Source organism: Anguilla anguilla, chromosome 17, assembly GCF_013347855.1.
Source record: "Anguilla anguilla isolate fAngAng1 chromosome 17, fAngAng1.pri, whole genome shotgun sequence".
NCBI classification, from domain to species: Eukaryota; Metazoa; Chordata; class Actinopteri; order Anguilliformes; family Anguillidae; genus Anguilla; species Anguilla anguilla.
Genome location: NC_049217.1, coordinates 13,636,107 through 13,663,323, shown reverse-complemented (window position 1 = coordinate 13,663,323; position 27,217 = coordinate 13,636,107). Strand labels below are relative to the sequence as shown.

At 42.0% G+C, this 27,217-nt stretch overlaps 1 protein-coding gene across 5 annotated transcripts in view; it reads left to right on the top strand.

Annotated features, from left to right (window-relative positions):
* The first annotated feature begins 4,145 nt into the window (after positions 1–4,145).
* sdk1a (sidekick cell adhesion molecule 1a) overlaps positions 4,146–27,217 on the top strand; it is a 289,638-nt gene continuing 266,566 nt past the window's right edge. For 2 of the 5 annotated variants that reach the window (XM_035398132.1, XM_035398131.1), the window contains exon 1: positions 14,244–15,380. In XM_035398132.1, coding sequence (XP_035254023.1) covers positions 15,107–15,380 — 274 coding nt within the window. In that variant the 5' untranslated portion in view covers positions 14,244–15,106. Of the gene's footprint in view, positions 4,924–14,243; positions 15,381–15,768; positions 15,788–15,819; positions 15,839–27,217 lie in introns of those variants that run through there. The other 3 variants (XM_035398134.1, XM_035398138.1, XM_035398136.1) reach the window with 3 other exon arrangements.

Genomic DNA, 27,217 nt, shown 5'->3' with positions numbered 1-27,217 from the left:
GGCAGGAATACACCCTGGACAGGCCTCCAATCTATCGCAGGGCACTGTAAAATACAGACACGGCAAAATAATCATTCCTGTTGACTTCAATGTTCTACAGGACAGAAAACGGATTTAGTGCTAATTTGTAGAATTGTTTTCGTTCTCTTTGATTATCCTACATATAAGTTTTTGTAGAATTGTAATATTTCTATAGATATGTCTCCTGTGAGAAATATAGTGCCAAATAATTGAATTTCAGACCACCACCACGCAGTTTGCAAATCATATGGTCTGCTGGTAATATTGAAGGGGAAAGCATAACATTAATCACTTTACAAATGTCATGTTGCAAAATAGCAGTTGATTCATCAACTGTTATCTCAGGTTTCACATGAAAAATATCATTATATAAATGTAATATTCATTCCAGTGTCTGAAATCGGATATGATGGTAACTTGAAAATATTATAAAATCAATTATGTTTCTATGGAAATACCCTCTGCCCCCCATCCCCTCAACACAGGCTATGAGGATGGTTCTAGAAAGAAAATCAATGGAAAATGCTGGATGTGTATATTTAGGATCGCATGTCCCATTACAAGGGCTTACTGTCCACTATCAATAGTACAATCAACTAATTACTTTCCCTGCATGTTATTTCCATATGCTTACAGTATGTCTTTATTAAAATGAATTACAGATTCATAAAACAGACTGAAGTGACAACGTATGACAAATTCTGGACATTTTCTGAGAAAGTCTGTCATTAGACAACTACAACCCCTACTACTATGGCAGAAATCACAATCATAAGAATCATGCATCGAGCTTGAATGATGTATTTCAGGTTAAACACGCAGAATTACTTTAAATAAAATACTAAATAATCTCTTTGTCTCCAACAAACGGTGGGACAGTCGAACACTTTATGCATAACAAATGGAGCAGAACACATTTTCAGCCTTGTACAAAATCTGTCATGTTTGGGCAAAAGGAAGGAAAGAAAGAATGAGGCGGTGATCCATGACTCTGCGGCCTGACCTTTAATTTCACCCTGGAAGCTTGTAAATCTCAAAACGGTAATTCTGTTGTGAACTTTGGCGGTACGGGCATCGTGTCACTTATTCTTCCAATCATCAGGGGGGTAAGTGCGTGGAAATCGACAGCCGGCCCAACGTTCTTAGCCCATTTCATAAGCCATCACATATGAGGGAGGGTTTTGGAATAGCGACACAGCATAATTTTGCCTCCCTTAAAGCTCTTTGTGCACTAGCTGTTGAAAAAATTCCATGAATGACTGAACTCTAGCCTGCACGTTGCGTGGAAGTCACCCAGGTGGATTTGCTAAGTTTAGATAACATATGTACCTGTCATATGCAATTTAAATATTAAACTAGTCTCACATTTTCCAGCCAAACTTCGTTAGAAACATCCCACAGACAAATAATGTTGTCCCGAGCAGGTCTGGCTTTAATTAACCTCAAATGGTAATTACCTGAGGCACTTATTTTGGATAAGCGGTAATGTCAGGTGCGATTAAATTAATCTGCTTATATAAAAGTTTTCTAAACCTGTAAGTTTTCTGACTCTCACAGACTGGAACTTCTTCCTGTGGGATATAACATACAGATCGTGTTTCACATATTTTCTCATTAACAATAGCAAAAACTTTCATTTGGCCTATACTGTTGTTACCAATCATTTCTGGCTCTGCTATAATATCTTGTGAATATTGTAAACATTGCAAATATTCACTGTGGGAAAACCTGTAGTCCAGGTTGAAACTGCTCAATTTCATCATCTTTCAGTTTGTGGTTTTTCTGAAAATTTCTGATACACATTCTTATATTAAATTTTTGACTAAAATGAGACCTGTTTCTTGTAAAGCTTGCTCTGTGTCTCTGTGTTTATTGAGACAGTCCTATGATAATTTCAACATGGTGGATGCACTTATGAAACTCTGACGAAGGCAATAAACGTCGAGAGTCCTGGCGCTGCGCAAAGCTACATTGCTTACTAACACACCAGAGGAGAACCCCAGAATGTGTGTGTTACCTTCAGAGAGCCCAAGGTCTGAGCTGAAGTACGCAAAAAGTGCACAAAAGAACACTTCAGTCATCCTCCCCACCTCCTCATTCGTCCTTTCAATTTGCCGGCGCAGACAAATGTGAGGGTTGAGAATAATGGAAGCTAAACACTGCAAATTCTACCGATCCCGCTGAGGAGCAGCTGTGTCCTCCGCCAGTTCCTGAGATCAAAGACAACTGCCTTTCTGAACTCTTGCAGGGGAGGGAAGTCGCCCATTGTCCAGGCCCGCACTATGCTAAATAGAATATCGAGTAGAATATATGTGACACGTTGTACAATAGGCTATACTGCACACTGAATAAGTGTGTTGAGTATAAAAAATTGAATTTTCAAATGATTGATTGAGCACATGACGTACACAGACACCTCTTCTTACTTTGTTTCTTTGGTGAATGAATAATGACCAAGAGAAATGATTAGAACGCACACAAACGTATGCACACACACACGCATAATGTGGTGGGGGAAGGTTTGTGGGTTCTGCTAGGTGGTTCATTCTGTTAAGACACTGTTCCAGCCTGTGGATGTGCCCCACGGTCTGGTATTGTGGCAGACTGTGCCAGACCGAAGCAGTGGTGCGTAATTGGCTTGTCTCCTCTCCCCTGAACTGATGGAAGACTTTGCAGTCCTCAGACAAGCCTACAAATACAACAGGACATTCTGAATCGGGAGGAAAGGAGAAAAAGAAAATAATTGGAGTGGAAAAGTTCTTTAAATCTCTCTCACTCTCTCACCAGGACAGAGGTGCAAGTTTAGGCACTGTGTAGAGGAAATTCCCTGTAATCTTCATGAATTAGAAGAAGTGACTCTCAGTCCTTCACTTCAGTTCTTTGAAGTTTTTAACTTCAAGGGTCAGGACAGAGCACTGTTCACTACCAGAATGGTGAGTTAGCCTTAGATGGGGTCACCATGGCATTGCTAAATGCAATCTGTTTCTGAGGTGGCTTATGTGGAGGCTACAGTTTACTAATTTGGAGATTGAGCACCCAACATGGGTCTGAGCATCTTTGAGCATCTCCAGCCTCTGAACATCTCAAATTTCCACCACTTTTTGGAATGGCCAATCATATGCAACCACAACCATCTTTATGCTGCAAACCCTACTGCTTATTCAGGAGAGTGTAGATATATATGGTTCATCTTGGAAACACATGATGTCACCAGATGTACCCCAGACTACAGCCTGATCGACCAGCATGGATTGTTAGATAGCAATGAACACAGATCTCTAACGGACTGACCTCTCCCTTACCCTGGGTGACGTAATTGCCAGTTATGGAGCTACTGGCCACAGATGGCACTGGCACAGTCCAGATTCAATCTGAGGCCTTGAGACACATCCACGCACCAAAGCCTTAACCAAATGCGCCACCCAGCAGCCCTGGGGACTCTATTTAACACAGCTGTTGCATAAGCAGTTTGAGTAAAACAGGCAATACTTTGCCATAATTTAAAAATAAATAATGCTACAAAATCCACCCCCGCATACAATATCATTTGCGTTAGGATTATGACAATCGACTCGGGTGTCAAGTTATGTAACATTTCTGGTTTGACAGGGTGGACAACGGCAGGGCATGAAATCTATATCCAGTGACAGGGTCTTGGTTTGCTGCTATTCCTTTGAGATTTGAGATCTTTTGTTGCCGGCGGAAACATCAATTAGGTGGTGCTTCAAAGGGGCCCAAATACTGCACATCAAATTGGGTTGGTGTAGGGAACTAATACAAGTTCCCCTGGGTATATAGGTATAAGGCAGTGGTCCGCACAGATGTGCCCACGGGCATTTTGCTGCCCACGAGACATTTATTTAGTGTAAAAAAATAAAATAAAAAATAAAAAAATTAATTAATTGTGAAATCTGCTATATTAGGCTACTTTTTAAATAAAATGTTGGTAATCCACGCTCATAGCCGCCAATCAGAGGCTATAATCAGACTTCAACTCAACAAGCTAATGACGCAAAGGATCAAATGTTTACACTCCAAACGGTTTTTTGTTTTTTTGGCTGCACCTCCACCTGCAAAGAGGTCAAAGACCGCAACAAGCAAATACTGCAAGCAGAGCAGGTGGGAGCAGGAATATTTCGTCGTACGCAATGATGATGGGACAAAATACGTGTCTGATTTGTTTGTAAAAATCAGCCAAACAAATCGTATAACTTAAACAGGCACTGTGCATCCGTAATATAAAGACGCAGTCCCTCTCAAGCGTGAGAACAGGATGCAGAAAATAGAGGATCTAAAACACGCTTAAAATACAGCACACAACTATGGCTAAAAGTACTAACACTGCAGATAGATGCCTAGTCACAGAGGCGTCTTTCAGAACAGGTCGTGTGCTAGCTAAGCACAAGAAACCTTTTGCCGATGGAGAAGTAATAAAGGAAAGGTTTCTGGAGGCTGCAGGGGTCCTCTGAGGGTTTATCCAACATATCGGACATTGTAAAGCGCATCAGAAACTTAGTACTCTCCGGTGATATCATTGCATGTCGCACCGACATGTTAGACTGGGCGAGTTTGGAAATGGATCTACTTGAGTTTCAAAGCGATCATCCACTTAACCAGCGCATCAAGTCGAGTAAGACATGAGGGAGGGTTTTTGGCTGGATTTGGGTACAGAGAAACACAATTGTCTGGCATCAGCTTCAAAGAAGATCCTGTGTATGTTTTCGAGCACATATCTCTGCGAAGCAACATTCTCTGCAATGAACTTTGTGAAAATCAAACGGAGGAATCGACTAGGAAGCGATAGACTGGACTACTGTCTCCGTAGTGCAACTACCTCAATTGAGCCGAATTACAGCAGCCTTGTGGATGCCACTTGCAAACCAAGGGTTTCATCACAATAAGGTAGGCCTATTTTTCACTATCTAAATTGTTTTGGCTAATAATGCATTTAGGCTACTCATTCAAAGTGAACACCGTGCTCTCTTTTATCGGCCTACATTAATGATAAAGGCCAGCCGCGCTCGGATGGAGTGGAATTTGTGCCCGCGGAAAACTTAGTGCGGACCACTGGTATAAGGTATAAACACAGGGAGCATTATTGTGTTGAAGACATGCATAGACCTATATTACACCAGTGTATGGAGCAAAACTTTTTAACGACAGACATAAAAGATGAGGCAGGTAGATTAATTATAGACTATGGCCGCAGGTGGCATTTTTATAAGAGTCAATAAATCAAATGAATCAAAATTTCGTCAGTAAAACAGTCAAGTGTATTACTGTAACATTTAATAAGTCAAATGTAAGTTACACAAGTTACCATGGATAAATAGGCTACTGTCTGCACTAAAATAGTCGGTGATTAAATGAACTCAAAAGTACACTTTACTTTAATGGTAATTGAGTAGATTTTATCTCCTTTTTATTCATATAAACAGTTGCAGTTGAATTAGCAATGAACGTTTTGCGGTGTACTTAGCATAGTGGCAACTATACTGGGGTGTAAACTTTGTATTTCTCTCTGAAGTGTTTCTTTAAACGAGGTATGTGACTTGTGGCATCTAATCAGGTGATGACACCTGTTTTGGAACAATTGCTTTTGGCCAGAGTTGTCAACTCTTCAGAACAATATGTCTCCGCCGTGTTCTCTGATAGATGTAGACAGAAGGTGCTTGGCGGTACTGCCAAGCTTCCAGGAAGAAATGTCTGCTTCTGCAGGCTTTGTTTATATCTGGAGTCACTCTGGAAGGACAATCATGGATGTGTGCAACATGCACAAGACTAATGACTTGTTTATGTGCATCTTGTGACAGAAAGTTAGCAGTGGCCATTCGGGGGGCACACCCGAACCCAACATCTAGATCTGCCTTTCTCATCTTAAATCACAGTCATTTCTGCATTTTATCAACTACTGTCCTGTTCTACAAAGATGGTTGCTGGGGTTCCAAATCCTCTCTCTCTCTCTCTCTCTCTCTCTCTCTCTCTCTCTCTCTCTCTCTCTCTCTCTCTCTCTCTCTCTCTCTCTCTCTCTCTCTCTCTCTCTCTCTCTCTCTCTCTCTCTCTCTCTCTCTCTCTCTCTCTCTCTCTCTCTCTCTCTCTCTCTCTCTCTCTCTCTCTCTCTCTCTCTCTCTCTCTCTCTCTCTCTCTCTCTCTCTCTCTCTCTCTCTCTCTCTCTCTCTCACACACACACACACACAGACACAGAAAGTACAAAATTCCAAGCATTCCAGTCCCTTCATGAGGGTGTATGGTAAGCAGAAAAGTGAATGATTAAATATGGTTGTACTTTGGTGACCCGAATGCAAAGTAAATCATAATCTATACCGATACTTCAGCTGCTGCTTCTTTTCTGTAATTGCCCGTTTGGATCTGCACACGTCATACCGTATAACTTGACAATTTTTAAAGAATATGATAAGAATATTTACAGTTTCCAGGTATAGATGGAGTGAATAGGGGTGGAATTGTATTTGAGCCCTAGACAGGACAGGTTACTGAGTGATCACAAGGCCATCCTTTTTACAATGCACTGCGATTCGCTTGCTGAACTGACCTGTTAACACATTATAACCAATGGGAAAAAATATATGTAAAACTGCCCCAACTGACACAATGAAGCCAACAGAAATCCACTATAAAGCCATCAAATAGCTGCCATAAAATGATATACAGCTAATAACTGCTGGTGCTGTGTGCTTTCTCTCTCTCTCTCCATTCCTAACTTCAGTAGGTAGTTTACTCTCTTTATGGTATAAAGAGTGGATGCCTGGTCATTAAAGAAAAACTATTGGTGGATAATGAGTTCAAAGACAAAGCAAACGGTAAGACGCCAATCTATGTTTTGTTAAAATCTGTTTCATGTTTTCAGTGAACTTAATAACCAAGAGATTGATCTGAATGAGATCCAGCATACAAGGTAGTTCTCCAGGACCAGGTTTGGGAACTCCTGGATCATCATCATGAGGCTGAAGCATATTTGCCTGCTTGTACGGGTGTAGTTCGTCCTCTGGGCTGAAGAGGGCACTGTGGGCTTGTTTCTTTTTTCTTTTTTTGAGTCTCCCTGAAATCATTCCATTCCGGTGAGCACAGCTCAAGTGGTAATGCTGGTTTACTGCAGTTTCCCCTCCTTGAGTCCTTTAGAAGGGATTGGGGCTTATATGGAGTGTAGAAGCTGATGGGGATCATGGCATTTTTGTATGTTTTCCCACAGCAAGCCACAGAGGCGAGTGTGTGTTCTGAAAGCATCCAGATGATTGCTTTCATAGCAGTGCCTGTCGACAGACAATTCATCGCATGACAGTTTTGACAAGGGTGACCTGTCGATTAGACCACACTAAAATCTTTCACGGTGGCGCACAAGAAACTTGTCGTTCAAGAACTTATCAAGAAATGTATCTGGATTGTCTGCACATACCCGATTGGGTTAATTGCGCTGCCCAGTCAATTATGTATTGAAATATTTGTGAATTTTTTTTATACATTCGTGAATAAGTAAATTGTACAGAAGTTGACATGAAATCCAGAAAATTATACAGCTCTGCTTGCGCTCACCTGTTCTATTTATGTATTTATGTGGGGGGAAACATACGCTGGAAACACAATGTGTCCCTTTAACTTTGTGTCAGGCTGAATCATCTGCAGCAGCTCATTAGCACATTTTTCAAGCTTTATTAAATTAGCTGCTTTTTTTCCCCGGCGCCTACGGTAGACAAATGTCTTTCGGTAAACACGCCGAAGATGGGAAGAAAAACGAGAACTCACGGAGGTCATCGTCGCTGCGCTGTAATCAGCGAATAATGCGAGCGATGAAATTATTTCTGTCGCCATTTATGTCGTTTCTAACATTGTCTAATTCTTAATGTTGTTTTACCTCTACAGGAGTGTCTGTAGAACAGTAATAGAATGTATCATCGTACCGATAAACAGTTTTATAAACTGGAATGGGCACTGGAACATTCTGGCTATTGACAGGTTTAGTGTGTTGAATCGAGCCTAACATTTTCTGTATAAGATATAGGAGGCTGAAGGAGTAGGACACACACTCTGAGTGATTTTATGACACTGGTGATGGTATTGTGATCGAAATGTTTGTCACCTTTTTGCTATTAGCACTTTTTCTCTCTCTTGTGTTCTAATATAACAGTTATATTTTTGCTTTTATTCATTTTCCTTTAGACTTCTTTACTGTGAGTTCTGCACCTAAATAAAAAGGACCTTGTTCAGCCCAACAGCATTCTCCATGCTGTGTAAGATACTACTTCTCACAGGAGCTGGTTATAAGTTCTTAGCTACAGACTACTCTCTGTCATTATAATGAAGTAAGCACTTTTAGTAATATTACATTTTATCACTGCCCACTTAACACTTGATATTTTTCATTGGAGTAGCTGCCAATTGCCCAATATTTTATGAAACATTTTGTCAGTTTCTTAAGGAAATGTTTCTGTTAACTTCTTGAGAGATTTTGTGCCTCTTTAATCCAATGCGTTCATGTTAGTGTCATACTAAGTGGATGAAAGAGGCACGTGGACATGAAGAAGAACAATAACTAATGGTCTTGCAGTTACAAGCATTTATTCAAAATTTAATGAGCCAATGAAAAGCCATGGGCTCATCATTTTGGCATATTTTCATTGATAAACTTTCTGTATAACACCTTTGTGGGGTTTGGCCAAAAGATTTTGTATGCCAGATTTTCTGCAAATTGCTGGAAGCTTGTACAAGCTTAGGAGCAGGATTTTTTTTTCCTGAAAATTCAAAGTGGCAAAAAATCCAATATGGCAGACGTTATGGGTTCTAGATGCAAATTTGTTTATGATGAGGAGAAGGACCTATGTACCAAATTTCATGAGTCTACGTCAAACAAGCTACGTGGGCTAGGGTTATAATTATTGAAACGTGGCCTGTAGCACCAGCAGGTGGCCAATTTGCACAACATTTTAACTGAGGCAAGACTCAAACAAGCCAGCCAAGTTTGGCAAGCCTCTAGAGTTGGCTACAATAAGAGCAACCCTAATGATAGCGTTCCAGCACCTGAAGCTCATGGACCCTAAAAAGAGACATGCATGACATATACAAAACCTGTAATCTGTAGGCCCGACAATGGACTGGTGTGTGTGTGTGTGTGTGTGTGTACGCGCATGTGTTTGTTGTGGTAAGGGTCGGGGAGGGTTGGACACCCCACATTGTTTCCACATTGCTCCAATGACCATTGGCTTTTGGGGAAAGAGGAGCCACTAATAAGTCTTTGCAAGATTTATTTCAAGGTTATTCAGTTAATAAAAGTATGTAATTATTACAATAGTCTTTGTGTTATACTGTAAGGAAAAAATGTATTCCGTCTTTGAATTTCTTTCCAAGGCTGCCTGCATGGCATAAATTTTCACATTAGTTTTAAAGCCAGTGCGTACCAGAATCATAATCTATATCCATCAAACTTTCGCTTCATTAAATCTCCTCCTCAACAACTAATTGTCAACACAGACCCAATTTTTCATCTCTAATTCCCCACGGCCAGGCGGGACTGCAAACACCTATTGGAGCTACCTGGGAAACAAATGGCAGGGTTGATTTATTCTGACAATTTGTTTTACGGACACCTGTGATGAATTAGGAACACCCGGAAGAGACTGGAAGCACCTCATTAATTAGCAGGGCAGCGGTGTGTTCTGTTCCCAGCGTCAGGATGGTCAGGATAAGAGGAAGAGGGGAGGACGCCGCCCCTCCTCTCCTGCCTCTCGGCCCCTCCCCTCCTGCCTCTCGGCCCCACCCCTCCTCCCTCTCGGCCCCACCCCTCCTCCCTCTCGGCCCCTCCCCTCCCCCCTCTCGGCCCCACCCCTCCTCCCTCTCGGCCCCACCCCTTGATTGACTTGCCGTGTTTGCCACACGGCCCCTGTTTATCCAATTGCGTTTGCGCAGTGTGTCATCGCCACTCCCTCTTAAATAACAAGGAGGCATGATTTATTTACCAGCCAGCTGAGCTTCCGTATATCACTGCAGGAGCGAGTGGGCGCACAGAACAGAGTCGTGGTATGTGGCCACTGAATATGGACAGTGTCTGGGCCCAAGGCAGTCTTCCTAATGTGCATCCCTGACAGCAGGAAGCCAGACTGCTTTTACACTGCCTAGGGGTATACCATGGCATAAACGCAACGGTAATATTATGGATAAGGTATATGGATGGGTGTTGGATAAATAATTCTCTTTCTATCCTTCTGACAAGCTCTAACTCTCAGATCTGCCGCACCCAAAATGATTTTATTGTGTTACTTAATTTTATGACCATAGCTTTATTTATGGCCTATGTTATCGTTATTTATTCTGATTCACATCTGGAAACATGAACTATGAATTAGATCCGAAAATAGCTGTCAACTTTTTTCTTTTTTATCTTACTGAGTGGTCAAAGGCATTCTGAGTGAGAAGCTACGCTCTCAGTATCTAGGATGGGTATAAAAGTCACTGATCTGCACCTGTTATTCTTCTCATCCCATTAACCGAGAGTTTTAATCTTCTTTTATTTTCTGTCCCAAGACAGTTTGTTTGAATCTTTTAAACAAGTTTCCCCGATTCTCATTCGTGTGCCAGTGATGGCTTGCCCGGTTTGTCCTCGGTAGTAAACCGCGATGCTAAAGTCAGGTACCCTGTCTGCGGCTGCCATCACAGATTCATCATTCTTCATTGCTGTCTGTGCAATTAAGCAAGAGGCAAATTTTGGTGCACGGACGGGATCTTAAATAAGGCGCCAACGCCTAAAAATCCAGCCAGAGCGGATGGTAAAACGCAACCAGATTTTTTTTGGACTGGGGAGGCAGGCAAGACCTTTCGTTTGGAACCTCAGCTGCAAGATGATGATCTCTATACTCCCCATCAATCAGTCAGTGACAAAGGAGTGTATTCCGTCAATACAGAATTCTTGAGGCGAGTTTACGAGTATTGTGTTTTATTTCACGCTCTGTGTGGACATGCAACCATTTCAGCCTGTATTGGATTTTTGTGTGTCAGTCCTTTGTGAAACATATGAGAAACACAATGCCATCCATGGTCCTATTAAACCTGTGCGTGTTCAAGTGCCTTACCTCCACCTGGTAACCAACCGTTTTAATCGAGCGCTGAAAAGTCAATAAAATAACCAGCCAGAACCTGACGGTCAAATAATCAATTATGACGGCAAAGAAAATGGCGAACCGTACTTGCATCAACAACATACACGGCCGCACCCACATGTCGCTTAAAAAGACAATTACAATGTAAATGAAAAAATAAATGCCAAAAGAAACCAAAGTGTAACAATAATGAACAATTTTAATGACACGCATGCGCACGTACGCGCGCACTCACGCTCGCCAAACACCGCTTATTGCTCACACAGAGGCCAGGTTTGATTTATGTCATCGCCACAGCACCTCGTGCCATTAGTTAAATAAATGAGATGCGTCCCCTTGTGGTATAAAATTGATTTGGCCTTGGCTTACAAGTGAAACCTGAACAGTACAAAATGGCACCTGTGCACAACACATAAACCTGATTTATGGGACTCTTTCAGAGATCAAAGGAGCTGCACACCGGCATCGAAAGTATTCGCTTCTCGAATGTGAGACCGCATTGATAGTATTTATGTACAAACAATGTATTTGTTTATGAATTTAATTGGTTCCGGTTCAAATCATGTTCTACACTAGTCCTAAGGAATACACTAACAGACTAGTGTAGACATGATGGGGAGCAGGGGGGGGGGTCGGGGGCTGCAACTTCTGATAAAAAATAGTGCACTGAAATTATTAATGAATAAATGTGGACAGAAGCAAGAGATGCAAGGCTGGTTTGATTACCTTCGCCCAGTCTAGATGCACAAGCCTATACCGCCAAGGTTCCGATTACAGAAAAAATTCCAAATCGTTGCGAAAGAGAAGTCATTTCAGTTCCACATTTAATACATCCCAGCTATGAATGCGACAAGCTGAGTTTCAGGGCCATTTATATCATTTACACGAGAAAGGGGTTGCCGTCTTTTGAACGGAGTGCCATTTCGTCAACACCGACACAAACGGGCTTTAATAAGGTGTGAAACTCCAGCGGAAAGGCCCCTTGCTTGGTGCCAACGAGCGTGACCCCGGAGCTGAGCTCTTGAGGCCGCGCGGCGCGGTCATCCGCGGTGACGCCCCCCCCCCCCCCCCCCCCCCCCCGGCGCGGGCCATTGACCGAACGAGATAAATCTGAAGGATGCTATTGCTCGATTTGCCGCCCTCTGGCTCGGAACAGAAGGGAAGGTCAAACGGCGGTAATCCAGCTGCGCGGGCGCAACGGTTATGCGCGGTGCTCGCGCCCAGAAGGGCCGGTCAGCGTCAAATCCCAGGTGGGGGGTAGCTCTGCCGTACCCCCCGAGCAAAGCACTTAACCGTAATCACTTCTGCAAATAAGACGGCGGTACAAAATGGATGTGTAAACGTAAGCTACGTAAATCTCCCCGGATTAAGGTGTCTGCAAAACATAATCAATAATGAAAATGAGTCTCCTCCGCTCCCTTGAAATCTTTTACATGGGTACGGCGCAGGGAGACACAGACTGTGTTATTTAACCTGCGCTGTGGGCTGACTGATTACAGCGGGGAATAGCGCTCGCTCCGAGGATGGAAATGTTAAAATCTGCACAGGGAAATTTGCATGCAATCATAAAACCTTGCTGCTGGATATTTGCGAATAATGAACCAAGGACGTCCGAGATGAAAGAGCCGTACTGCAGTCAACAGGTGCATTATTAGGCATGCGTGGCGCGAGGGCTTAGAACTCGAGGATTTAATTCCTCAAATCCTTAATTCCTTAAAGCCTAGAAATGTTTGCCTCTGCCCGTCCCTCCTAAAAACTTTTCTAAAATTTTTTTTTTTTTTTTTTAATCTCCCTAAGTATATATAACCTGCCACAAAAAGTAATCTAATTTGTGTCTATGCAGTGCAACATAAAATTTGTTTATCTGCTAACCTCATTAGCAAACTCTGTAAACAGGCATATTGATATTTATAACCACAGATGAAATCCTGCTTGTCTCCTGTAAGATTTTTGGATATCACAAATAAATATTTATTAACGTACAAAATGAAAGTCACCCATGTAATATTGGTAAGACTACTTCAAGTGGATCTTGTGCAACATTCTTAATAAATGCCACATAATTCTTCGTATCTGTTGTCATAATCCTACATAATGATTACACCCAGCGAGTACAGCTGACTTCCATAAGACCTGTGACCTGTGTAAATTCATTATGCTTATCATTACATGCTTCATAAGCTTATTTCAGTTGTTATAGTAGGCTACTGCTTGTTACAGTAGTGAAATAATTCACTAGTCCCTTTTATTTATATGACACGTTATGGTCATTATTTGGAGTTTAAAAACATTATAAATACATCATAAAGCCCACTTGAAATTAAGTTATACCATTGTATTTGTACATTGTAAGAGTGCCAATTAAGGAAACCAGTGTATCACTTCACAGCTTTTTGCAGAAATAACTATGTCCATAATGGTCCAGTTCACACCAAAATCTATTTTTTGGAACTCCCAAATGATTCAGTCAGTGAAGGTAGTCACAAAAACTTCTGGCTAAGTAAGCAGTACTTGGAAGTTTAGAATTTTGTTTTACATGAAAAATTAGTGGATGAAGTCATGTTTGATTTCAAGCAGAATCAAAAAGTGATGATTAGAACAAAACTGTAAAACTGAGCTTAATTCATACACTGAAATAACAGCAAATAAAACAGTTCTTAATTCGCGTTCTTATTTTTCCATCGCGGTTTGGCTCAATCCTAAATGTTACAATTTCATATAACGTTCGAACGTCCACATCGTCTTGGCTGTGCTGCCAATTTACAGAGATAGCTTATGTCGTAGGCTAATACTGCTTTAATAATCGCTTTCATATGTATTATCATTAATATGTACTGGCAGAAGTTATTTTCGTATTCATAAAGCATACATGATACTATGCACACAAGCTTCAATTGTGTGTCAAGACAAAATGTTAACTGCATGTATTTGTCGGTATTTGAGATGCGTAGTTTTGAACGTAGTATCGTCTTAAAATATGATTTAGTTGGAAGCGCGTGCTCAGGCGCGATGTTGGCACTGCAGGCTTCGACGATGGCAAGCAATTGGCTCGTGCAGTAGGCTACGTATTATGACTGGCTGCCCCCCCCTTCCTGGTAGGTTTCAACACCTGTGCAGAAGAGAATTCGTCGGATGCACTTACTGAAACGAAAACGTGTAATGGTGCTTTTGGATATAACGTACCTACCCTGACAGTTTTTGAAGCGAGTATTTGGCTAGTTTGCGTATGATGAGATTACAGGCAAATAGATACACTGAAGTCAGATCCGACTGAGCACCAGACGAAAAAGAAACCAAGTGCGTAGTTGCAAATACAAAGTTATAACGCTGAAAGAAAAGTCACCTAGGAGGAATCGATTAATTCTCTCACAAAGAAGGAATACAATATCTGAAGTACAGTCAGTGAAAATACGGATGGACTGCGTATAAACTTCAAATTTCGCGCAATTAAAACCGGTTTCCGAAATAGGATACTATTCAATTCACATCTGAAGACAGCAAAGCAAGCGGTGAATTGTTGAAGGTAGTAGATTAGGTATAACTTCAAACCACAGGATATGTGTAGGTATTTGGATATCCTTTAAACGCTCAGTTGCAAATGAAATTGAGATAGCACATCACTGGAAACCGAACAAAGCGAATACATCAACATGTTACTATGAACGGCATCATCAGTGGGACTCCGTTTAACACAACATTACCACAGCATAAGTTTCATATCCCGGAGCGCGATGACTTGTACACAACGTCTAGCGTTGCAGTCAAAAGTAACAGGCATTTAGTGTGTGGATCTGTACATCCACTGCACAGCCAGCTGCTGCAAAGAAGCGCCTGCCAGTGATCTAGGTAATCGCAGCGAGAGCGGAAATATAGTTTCCCACAGGTCGATTTCAATGTTTGTTTTGAAACAGTAAAAAAAAACTTAAGCTAACGAGTGGGGGAAGCCACAAGGACCCATTTAAACCTGTCGCACCCTTCGCATGACTTGCGGGAAAGCGTGTAATGCCAGGCTAAAGAGGAAAACGTATTGCACGGCGCCTTACAAAGTACCTGGGCACGATCCATCCAAAATGATTGGGCATATAAAAGAACATACCCGAAGTAACGTTGATAATAAAAACATCACCAAAGAGATTACAAGCAGCAGATCATCAGGCAACAACGGGAATGGAAGGAGAAAGTTTGCATTGAGTGCATGGATTGTGTGGGCGTTCTTGTTTTTTAATACCCACGTGTTGAAAGCTCTGGCCCAAGGTAAGTAAGGTACTATACATGCATGTCTGTAGAGTGGTCTTGATGTTATCTCGCATAATACTACATGCGTGTTCATATGGACTGTCGAGTGTGCATGTGGCTTTAAAATCCTAATGTGGTTCCACACACACATATTTTCATACACACCGCCATCCATTACCCACAGTGGCACACTGGCACGCAAAGAGAGAGAGATGTATGCATGTATATGTGTGTGTGTAATATATATATATACACACACACACACACACACACATATGAATTGATTATATGATAATACGACGCTTTTAGTACGCCAAAGTTCATATTATGCAGACTGTCAGAGTTAATTGAAACGAATGATGTCTAGCCAGAATTCTAGTTGTAGGGCCAGAATTTCAGAGCAAGACAAAAGGACGGGTTGACAGGTCAGACCGCCGACATTACGACATTTTTATGTCGCAGATGGCATATGTGAGGTATAGATAAAATGGAAATACGCTTGGGGTCATTGTTTTTTTTTTTTAATTCTTTTTTTAACGGATACAACGTTTAGAGAGGTCTATAATGTAACTTATTTTGAGATGGTTCTAATAATAGCTTGGGGGTAGGAGCGTGACACATCGGAGTGATGCCACGGTGAACAGAGCAAAGGAAGTTTAGAGAAGTCGTTTTTTTCCGAGAAACAAGAACAGTCCAGAGTCGGAATCAGTGTTTTACTTTTCTACCAATTTATCTGTAACTATAACCGAAAACAATGATCATTATCTGCTGAGAAATGTTGTAGCTCACTGTGAGGCACTACTGGATGCTAGTGCTGATGGAGAGATAATTAATTCCCCTAAGATAATAATAGGTTATATTAGATATTCTTTGTCAGCTGTCATATTTTCAGGCACAATTAATGTATTTTGCCGCTTGGATGTGGATTGGGTCTCTTGAGATGATGAGTGAAAATTAGTGTCAAAGACGATAATTCCAAATACACTCTTAAAATAAGCACTTCCAAAAACTGCCCTTTTCAGTCACTCTGCAACTTCTTTTTCAGTCTATTTCTTTTGCACTGCAGTGCCTTTTTTGCGAAGTCCTGTAATCATTTACTCTTGGTGGCCTAATGACAGTCAGTTAAAAGCATCTGTTCTTTTACGGACAGAGGGCAATGACATTTCATGTTCAAATGTCTTGCACTCTCTTCTGTGCCATGAACATTTGTTAATTAAACTGTTGGTGAATGAGTGAAATGATTGACAATTAATGCAATGAATAATGAAATAATTCTGATGCCTTGGACTTTTATGTCCATCTGTATCGCTGAGCTAATTAGTTGTTGCAATTGCAGGTTTTGAACAGAAGGCATTAGTTTACAGAGAACTTGTGTCATAAAGCAACGTTAGGTTATTATTATTATTTTTTTTTTTGGGGTGGGGGGGGGGGCGGACGGGCAAGAACAAGACATGGACAAGACACTGTATTTGGATTCACTACATACAATTTTGTTTTTAGTTTAGTTGTATAATTCAAGAACAGTTGCGGAAAGTTAGGGCAAGTATTATTACACTACCCCTCTGTGGTCCAAGGTCTTTGCAAATCCAAAAAAAAGAAAAGATTACTGATTAACTGGGTGTATTTGGAAACTATAGCAGAGGTAGACCTTATCCAATGACTAAAGAAGTAAATGTATGCTCTTTTGACCAGTACTCATCCCACAACCTTCCAAATCCTCCCCCCATGCAGTTTTTGAAATTAGAGAATAATACTATACTTTGCCAGGCACTGACCGTTTGTCTTTTCACTTTGTCAAATATATATATATATATATATATATATATATATAGCCTGTTCATACATTTACAAAAAATACAACACAGCACAGATAGCAACAATCAGGAAAGAAAATGAGAACATGTAAAATCAACACCCCCTAGCTATGTCTAAACTCGTCCCCAGAGTTCATAGCATCTGATCAGGGAGTCAAAGTCGCATGACTCATTCAGTCACACCAAGCCAACTACCTCTCCACAACGATAAATAATAATAAATATCACGGCAAACAATAACAATTACCAAGCTTGTTTAAAATCAGTAGCAGCCTTTGTCCGGTCTGTAAAAGGTGTTTTGTGTTGAATTGTATTATTGGCTGCCCCTATCAGAAATGAGCGTCCCTGAGCGTGTGGACACCTCCGCACGCAGTGAACGGGGAAAACGCTCGTTTCTGGATTTCAACCCGCCTCCAACTTGTTTCCTCAGTCATCTGTGTCTGTTGTTCTGCTGGGTTCGTTTTTACATCCGTCTGAGTTGCTAGCGTGCACTGTCCTCGTGTTCTGCGAGGCTTACCGTTCATACATGTGCAGAGTCAGTCACTCCACGGGGCTAATGTCAAGGTTTTTCTGAAGAATCGGAATTCTGCCGGGGGAGAGGGGGTTTGGCAGTATTGATCCATTTACGGATGCAGCTTCCTCAAGGAGACGTTTAAATTGCGAACAGGTTGGCATTTATTCTTCATTTTGGCCTTGCTGTTGATTTTAGGTATAGGTCTTCTATGGATAAGGACTAGCAAGCTTTGTTAGTGAAAGGTCGTATGTCATTTTAAACGCTCTGGATGTTTGAGCATTGTGATGTTCCACTTAGAAATAAGTTAAGGGGCTAAGTGGAAGATAAACCGGTAAGGCTGTGATTATTTGCATTTATGTGTGAGAATCCTGCTTTCATGTCAAATTGCAAACTTTGACATGGGCGCTCATTAAGTTTGCATGCCTAGCTGCAAACAAGGCTGAAATAGAAAAAAGTAAGTAAATTAAATGAATGTTCATTGAATCAAGTGAGAGGACATTTTCATTTGAAAATATAACAATAGAAGTTTCTGTATATAGACTACACATTGAAGGTTGCCAGTTAAAATAATCATGCCTAATTGTACATTTATTTGAAGTCAAGGTAAACCTTTTGTCGTGTTCTTTATGGTTTTTGTTCCTATTGTACTTGTACTTTAGAAGTATACAAACTCCATGATATCTGTTTAGGCCCACTTGTGTGGAACCTGATTCCTGACTGACCAAGTGGACACTGAATGACCCAGATACAAAGCCCTATTGCCATCTAAAATGTGATTGTTGTCCACACCATTGGATATGCACCCAATGTTTCAACTGAGATGATGCTGATGATAAATCTTTCTGTGTCCTGCATCCATCAGTGAAATGGTGTTAAATGCAGATGCCAGTCTTTTACATCCTATTTCTAAAACATCACCACAAGTGTACAGGTCAATTAGAGAGGACTGGCTAATGAAGCCGCTATTTTGCAAACAGGCCATTGTGATGTCACCAGAGGTAGTCATAAGTACATTCCCTCCTGGTGGCTCTGGCAGGGACTACAGGCTATCGTGGCTGCCCAGAGTGGAACTACAAAGCCCATAACAAGCAGAGACAGAGAGGAAAGAAAGTGTTTGCAGGTGGGCTCTAGAAGTGTTTTGAAAAGAGTGAATGGTGGAGAACAAGGGGAAAGGGGGCCTTGTTTTGGGTTTTTACTTTATATTATAGTTCTGGATTTAGTTTTTGAATCCCTCCTTTTTTACTTTGCAGAGACAAATTTGATTTGTTCCAGAGACAAATCCTTGTTTGAAGTCTAATAGACTGAAGAAGGCTGTTTTGGAAACCAGTCAGGTGATGGGTAATTTCTCACTACCCATGCTCAAGACATAACACATAACAAGACATAAAGGTGAAGTTCCCAACATTTGTGACCTCACACTATATACTAGAAAATTTTAAACACTTGATTTTATCACAGTTCAGCACATTGGAGAGTCTGTGTTCTGTTTGTTGGGATGCATGTCAGACACAACAATTATTGTCTCTGCTACAGTAGTAGCTGATGTTTATTTTGTTATTGTTAATGAAAGCTCTGGTCCTGTAGAGCGGACTATTTGTCTTCTCTCACAGACAAGAAAATTTGGTTTGATGCTGTGTTTTTAATAGCCCTACATATGCTAGTCAGAAGCGATAATGCCGTTTAGTTATGATGGAGGTAGTCGGTGACATAACCAGTTGGAGAATATTAGCCTTTCCTTTCTGTGCAACAAAAAACCTTGGAGAACACAATCTCAGTGACGACCACAACTATGATGGAGAGAACAATGTTTTAAGAGTTTGTTCTTCATTTATGGCAGTAGTATATTTATTGGATCCCCCCCCTTCCTTTGAAGGAGACATATGGAGGAGTCGGGCCTCTTCTGTTTGCTCAATATGGCCTGATTATGGAGATGATTATTACAAAAGGTCAGGCAGACTGAACTCTAACAAAAGGGAGCCGGCCCAGGTGCCTCCCGCTGCGTTTTGTTTGCCTGCCCATCTGGCCGATGGCTTCCGGGGCTCTCTGGCGAACGGCCGCTCTCCAGAAGGCCCGCCGAGCCATTAGTCAGGGGGGCTCCCGCGCTCAGACGGAGACGTCCGACGCTCAGGAGCGTTTCGCTCGTAGCACTCTTAAGTGCGGGCCCTTTAAACCGACGTTTAAAAAAGCCTTTCCTCTGTGGTTCTCTCACCTGCTTTTGGCCTGCAGGGGACGCGTCCTCATTAGTGACCTCTTTTGACCCATGTTTAATTCAACCGAAAATGTCCGTGTTTGGATACAGCAGATTTTATTTGGGGAAAAATTCTTTGAAACACAGAAAGACAGACAGACAGAAAGACAGATAGATTGTCTTATATACAGTAATGCATTTCAAATGTCTATGACTCTTAAAAGAAAGGTCTTGATTTTCTTTTAAGTTCTTATTCAAATAAGGTGTTTTGAGAGTTGGGGCTTGTGAGATATTAAGCCGTTTAGAGTGATCAAGTTTTGAACAATGAGACGTCACAAAATGTGACTATGACTCATTTGGTTTTCACACAGGAATAGTGAGGTGTTTTCATTCCAGCAGTTTGCAGTTTCCCACCAATCTTTATTTAATCCAGTGAGAAATGAGCATCCATCCTGGTTTCAGCTCTTTAAGCTCATTGTGCTAGCTTCTAGATCAGCTGTGAGATCAGTTTCTTGATTTCATGCTTCTGGGTTTCAACTTCTAATTTTAATTATTTAACTTTCCCAATCTTTTTTATAATTGAGATCTTAGCCAGATTTCTGTATAAGTTCATGAATGACAGTGACATGAAACATCCCATTGTGAGCTAATCTAGGGTTAAAACAGTACAGGTGTACTCGGCTGATTAGCTAATTTGGCTAGTGCAATTGTTGATAACGAAAACCTGCGTACGCACAGGCCCTGCAGGAGTGGAATTGCCCAACCCTGTTCTAGATCATGAAAATGAATGCTTTGCATTGAATATAAGCCACAGACTCCTACACCGCTCTTATATTACAGGCCTATGAATCATGGTCTACACCACCGGGTGAAGTAACCGCGGCCAGCAGTGGCTGTGGTTGTGGTTCACATGGGCACTGAGCCCGTCTGTAGCCTGTGGCCAATTTGCGTCCCATTGCTTTGTGGAATTTTAAGCCCGGCAAGTTCCTGTAATCTCACAGCCCCCCAAGAAGGAATCCTCATACTCATTAGGTTCTTTCCGAAAAGAAAAGAAATCTTCTTGATCCCCGTACGTGGGCGGTCCCTCGGCTTAAATCCGTTACCGTCTCCTTGTTATTTAATGAGCCGCGGCCTTGATTTTGACTTGCAAATGAATCCGAGGGCGTGGCGGCTGGTTTGCATTGCCGAACACGTGAGCGCGGAGACGTTTGCGTGCCTTGTCACGGTCCGGCCGATCTCGTCCCCTTTGACGCCTCCGCTCTGAGGTCTCTGATTGAATCCCTCCCTTGCTCGTTTCCTCAGATACCTCTGTGAGGATGTGCTTCAGCATTGCTTTACCTGCTCATCTCACGTCGGCCCAGGACATTACGCTCCATCACAGAATTTGCCAAAGTCAATGCGCCTGGATTTTATTTTAAAAAAGCACTGCGTTCTGCACGCAACTGCTCCGGTTCTCCACCTGTGAACGGAGAGTTTCGGTTATTTCACATAGAAAGAATTCTACTTTTTCTCCAAACCCTTTGCTCAGAAAGATGCCAAGAACAAGGGTCGGTTCTTCTCTGTGTGTTCTGGGAAGGGGCCCGTGAGCGATCTGGTGTTGTTTGAGATTCTGGAGAGGTGTGCAATCAGTGCAAGGAAATTGCTTTAATGATGGCCTTCTTACCACGCTGCCCTCTGTGGAAAAGGCCACCGTATCCAGCAATATGTTCGTCTTGCTTTAATGTCATAGCACACTACTTCCTGTTTGTATTTGGCTGGAACTTTCAAGGTCGATTAAACTCTGCACACAAAACCGATTAATGGTAAATGGCATAATTAATTACAAATATGCGGACCAGGCCGCACGACTAGCTAAGACAGGTGTTCTTCTATCTCTGCCTTTAAAAACACATGATTCTTCAGTATTGTCGAGAATCAAGTTGCACAGCAAAACAAAAAGGAGGCACAAGATCAGAGAATCAGATTTTAATAAACATTTGTTAAGGCAAATTAGATTCTAACAAGGGGGTGGGAAAGAAACCCTCCTGGAAGGGAAACCTAAATGATTCCATCAGTGACAGAAGCCATAAATCCGGATAAACCAGGGAGAGGGACGGAGGCCCACTGATGAGGGCTGTCACCGCCTGGATCCGCGTGATTCATTCCATCCCTCCACGCTCCCGTCTCCGCGGCAAACTGAGCGGCGTTCCCATCAGCGACCCCGCGAGGGGGACGCGGTCCAAGCTTCTTGGCCCGGCGGCGTGTCCGAGCGTGCGGGAATGACGGGTTGGAGGCAGGCGGTTGGCTGACAGGGAATCCCATGTGACTGGGCTTGGCCAATCACATGGCTGCCTGCTGTGATGGCTGGGACTGGCAAACACTAGTTAGCTTGCAACTGCTAGCTAATTGTCAAAATAAAAGGAAGGGCTTTGATGTCTTTTGCTTATCTTGTTCTTGGAGTGAACACACATTGAGGGCACTGTTGGCTTCTCTCTGAAAAATAAAAGTGGAGAAAGTCTTTGCAATGTTACAATTCTTTTAAAATGACAGTTTATTGTAATTTTTCAATTACGTAAAGCAGCATTTAGTCTTGAACCTGGGGGCACTACTGACCCCTTACAGGGCTAATGCAATTGTGCCTTTAAAATGTAAAATGTAAAATGTTTAAAACATGAAATTGTCTGCATTCAAAAAAAAAAATTTTGTGACCGAATTAATTTAGATGGCTGATTGTTCCTCTCTTTAGGTCTGTTCTGCCAGACCTTTGTCCTGTGAACTATGGTCAGGCCTTCAGATGTGCTGTTTTACGGTCGGTACCACATACTGTACATGCAGCATATGCATAATTGAGCCTGGTGAGCACTGAGCCTGACCCTCCTCCTCCAGTTGGTGATGCAACCCTTTTCAGTGAAAAGAGAAAGGCAAAACCCTGTCAAAAAGGGTTTTTTTCTCTCCTTTAGACGGTTCTCAGGTCGCAAAAATACATTACGAGTCCTGCAGGGAAACTTCCTGCGAGTCTGTTATTGTGTGATTTGAGTGGGGTGATTCTTCCATTGTTTAGAAACTTCAAAGGCCTAGCAATGTGGTTTTTGAAGTGATATTACAACATTAGCGGTGAAAGCTTCCAAGTGCCTTCCTAGGATCCTGTCTAAGGTACTTTTCGTTTGAAATAAATAAAAAGGAACTATTGGAAGCATATTCCGTTGTCATCATTTTGAAGCGTGCAGCATATAAACTTAGGAAAAAAATGGAAGAATGGAAAACCATCTATGGCCTGAGGAAGGCTGCTTACCTGAATTTTTATGTTGTTGCACTTCCAAGTTGTTTTTTACACACTTATTTTGATTATAATGATGTGAATCCATGCTTTTTTCAGTCCTAGTTACCATTTTCAGGAGTCATGCCCTATCCTCATTTCTTCTTTTACAAATCTAGTGAAATCTTGTGACGAGCTAGTCAGTTTTCCTGGGCATGGCACCCTGTTTGAAGTATTGGACCCATTTTTCCTAAAGGCAAAGTATTCATCCTCTAAATGGCTTCAAAGACTTGGCTTGAAGTAATGTAGATGTCGTCCCAAATATTGATAATTGGCCACCATAACATTACCCAGCCATAGTTTTGTGAGCTGTGATTGAACAGGTGGACTGTGAGCAACCATATATCTGCTTTCTGCATTGAGTCAACGGTGGAAGTGCCAAATAAAGCTGTCCATTAATTTGACAACGTATTCGTTGCACTTCAGCGTTACAATTCAGTGTACTGAACTGCACATTTGTTTAAGGTAGGGATGAAAATATATTGCAGCGTGTTTTGGACCCGTCACTACGGGACGTTAGGAGGGGTCAGACTTGCTGCACAAGCCGCCGCTTGTTTTTGCTCTGCGGTCTTCCGGCTGTGTTACGCGGTCAGTGTGCCGCCGCCGGTGCAGGCAGATCGCAGGCCCCCTACTGGCCAATCAGGTGCTCACGCTCAGTGACACGGGGGAGTCCCTTCAGGCTGAAATGGCCCCTCCCCAGGTGATGCTTTGGTCAGTCGCGTGCCACCCCATGGTGGGACTCCAGTCGCGATTACCCCTGGAACAGATCCAGTTTTGTCGGGATATGATGTTGTGAGGCTCCTCGGTGCGACGAGGACGACTCTTTCAGCTGGATAGGAGGCCCAGGAGGACCTGGTTAACCTATTTTGAATGTTGAGGATTGGCCTATAAATATTTAACAACGAAAAAAGAGTTTTTGCGCCTTTACATCAGTGACAGCATAGCACTGTAGCGAACAGAAAATTCAGTTTGATGCATTTCTTATTCTCTCTTGACAGCCATGTCTCCGTCGACCACTACCAAGAAGTATTAGACAAATAACAAAAGAAAAGTCCCTTTAGCTTGGAGGCTAGCTTGTTTAAGTGAGACTAGATTGGCTCTCCCACTCACCGACTCCCAAGTACATGCTGTTCATAAAAGAAACAATGGCCTGTATTCAATCTTTATTTGTCCGTAACTTAGAAGTAAACAAAAGTGTTACACTTTTTTTTCTTTACAAATTCAGTTTGGAGAGAAACTTTAGTGATTGCTGAGCTCACCAAACTGCATTTGTTTAGGGAAAAAAGACAATAATTCTTTTTTGTGGCTTAGGAAAAATGTTGACTGAATTCCAGCTTTTGTCCTTGCTAATCAAAAACCAGTTCCCAAATACAGGACAATAGAGATCAGGAACAGCACAATTGATGCAAATCTAGATGTTGTCTTATCATGGGATTACATTATTTTACATCATAGTGTGCTCAGAAAAATATGCCATCTACTCTAATGCCAATAGGATTCTGTGAGTGTTAATATAGATTCCTTACTCCTGATCTTGTCCACCCCCATGTATAGAGCTGTCATTACTCATCAGTGACTTCCCGAGTTGAACCAATAATAGTGTACTGGTATGGAAAGTCATTTGGGTGGTTCGTAAAAGGATTTGATCTGTATGAACCGCCCAAATGACTTTCCATATCAATACACTATTATTGGGTCAGCTGAGGGAGTCACTGATGACTAATGGCAGCTCTATACATTTTGGAGGACATTGAGGCTCATTCTCCCATGAAACAAAATAAAAATGTTGCATAACCCAGTAGACAGCCATTTTATGTTGAGGTGGAAGTCTTTTTTTTTTTTTTGTCAGAGCCCTGGCCAGTGGTTGGAGCATAAACAGTCGCATGACAAAAAATGCAATACAGTGTAGTACAATACAAATTCGTCCATAAAACAGTATCAACAAAACCATTAATGGCTTTGTTGACATCTCCGATAAAATGAATTATGTTATCTGTGATTTGTAGTAATAACAGAGCGCGCACACAGAGCATTATGGGATGGATGTTTTCGATGCCACTGCCAGCAAGCTGTGTGTGGAAAATGTGGCCAATGACCAAGTGAATACAAATGTTGATAAAAGAGAACAACAACTATATATCATCTCCCAAAACATTATCTAGTCATTTGAGTTCAAAGAAGCTTGGTGAAGTTCCAGAAATTTGTAAAGGTCATTGTTTAGACAACAACTTAATCCTGTGAGGCTATTTCCACCTGAGAGAGCCCACTGATTGCAATCTTCACTTCATTCCGGCCCCATCACATAATAAAATGCGTATTCCTGGCAGCTCGTCAAAGACGTCTGGCCAAGAAGCAGTGAATCATCAGCGAAGAGAACGAGCCCCTTTCGCACCAAACTGCAAAAATGGAAGCTGTTTACCTGTGTAGACAAGCTGGCTCTACCCTCTTACGACCCTCCTCACCAGTGACTGATGGCACCAAAATGCCAGCAAATTGCGGGTGTGGCACGTCTGTGTGGTGCTAGATGAATTGGTCTTTTAACCATCTCGTGATTACACTTTTATATATGGATACCAGAGACTTGTTTTCAAAGCCTTAATTTGTTTTCCATTATTAGTTTACTTTGATTGTTTGTAGTGTTTGAGTTTCTGCGGACTCATCCTTTGAAATAATTTATTATACTACATTACTACTTTTTTCTTCCATTTTGAACAATGTAAATTGTTAGAACAAAATGGATAGAATAATTTACTCAGTTAACTTCACAAGGTAAACACAGAACTGCACTTTGAAAGCACAAGTTGTTTCCTGTACAAACAAATGCAGGGAATTGATAAGCTCCACCTGATGATTTAATAATGTGTATGTGAGAAGGATTAGGCTGACATGACGTTTTGTGTGCGGAGTGCTATTCTTTGGGTTGCTTAACCAGCAAAAGCCAGTATTAAATGGCATCTGCAGGAAGAGTGGGCCTTTTTATCATGTGCAGTAATGCAGAAAATCCATTATAAGCTTAAGAAAGGACAGGAAGCTTGACAAAGTTTTGACTGCTGAGCATGTTTTCAGCCAGACGAGCAGGGAACTGAGGAAGAAATTAAAACTGAGCACTGATACTGGTGTTCGTAGCATACGTATGGCGAATGCCACCAGCTACACTTACAATGTACGCAGTTGTTGGCTCAGACAGAAATGACAGTCGGCCATCTTGGCTCCAAACAGCCCAGTTGGTTCCTACTTGGTCCAAACGTGGGGCAGATCTGGCTTTTCCCGTATTGTGAATAAAGCTAATCCGCTGTTATTTATTTTCCTATCCAGGGACACCCATATTTTACATGTTCAATAAAGCTAGGCAGCTATGCGGCTTCAGTGCCTTACTCAAGGGGCAAAAGCATTACCCTAACCAGGATTACAGTAGATTCGTCCACCTGTCCACCTGTCCACCACCGCCACCACCCAGGTACATTTTGTTCCTCAAAACATGAGACTGAACTGTGCTTGGTAGTTTTTTTTTTTTTGGTTTGTTTTGGGACTGAGTTATATTTTAGCTTTGGTAGCATAGAATGAAGACTATATCATAAATATTCTTTATGAACAGTCATATTATGACTTCTACATTAACTGCTATATTGTAGGCTGAGAAATGCAACAGAATATCTTGCTCCCAAAAATCTTATCAGCACACCAATACCCTCCCCCCAAGTACTACTTATTTATTAGGCTAAGAATGAGCTGAAGGATCTTCCCTTGGTCTCTGCTGCACTTGCATGTTTTGAGGAAAGAAACCAAAAAAATTTAGCAGCGACGATCGTTTAACGCGTGAGCGGTGAACAAGGGAGGGAGCGAGGGAGGGAGGGAGGGAGGGAGGCTGGCTGAGTTAACGGGGCTGGCTCTCCCTGGCCGGCCTGCTGGGAGGCCCTGGGAGCTTCTCGGGCGACGGTGGCAGACAAACCGGGCCATCTCCTGGGACATCACGGAGACATTAGTCTCAATCTGTTCCAGGCAGAGCCGCCACCGCCAAACGGCCACAAGCGGCTCCTGCCTCCG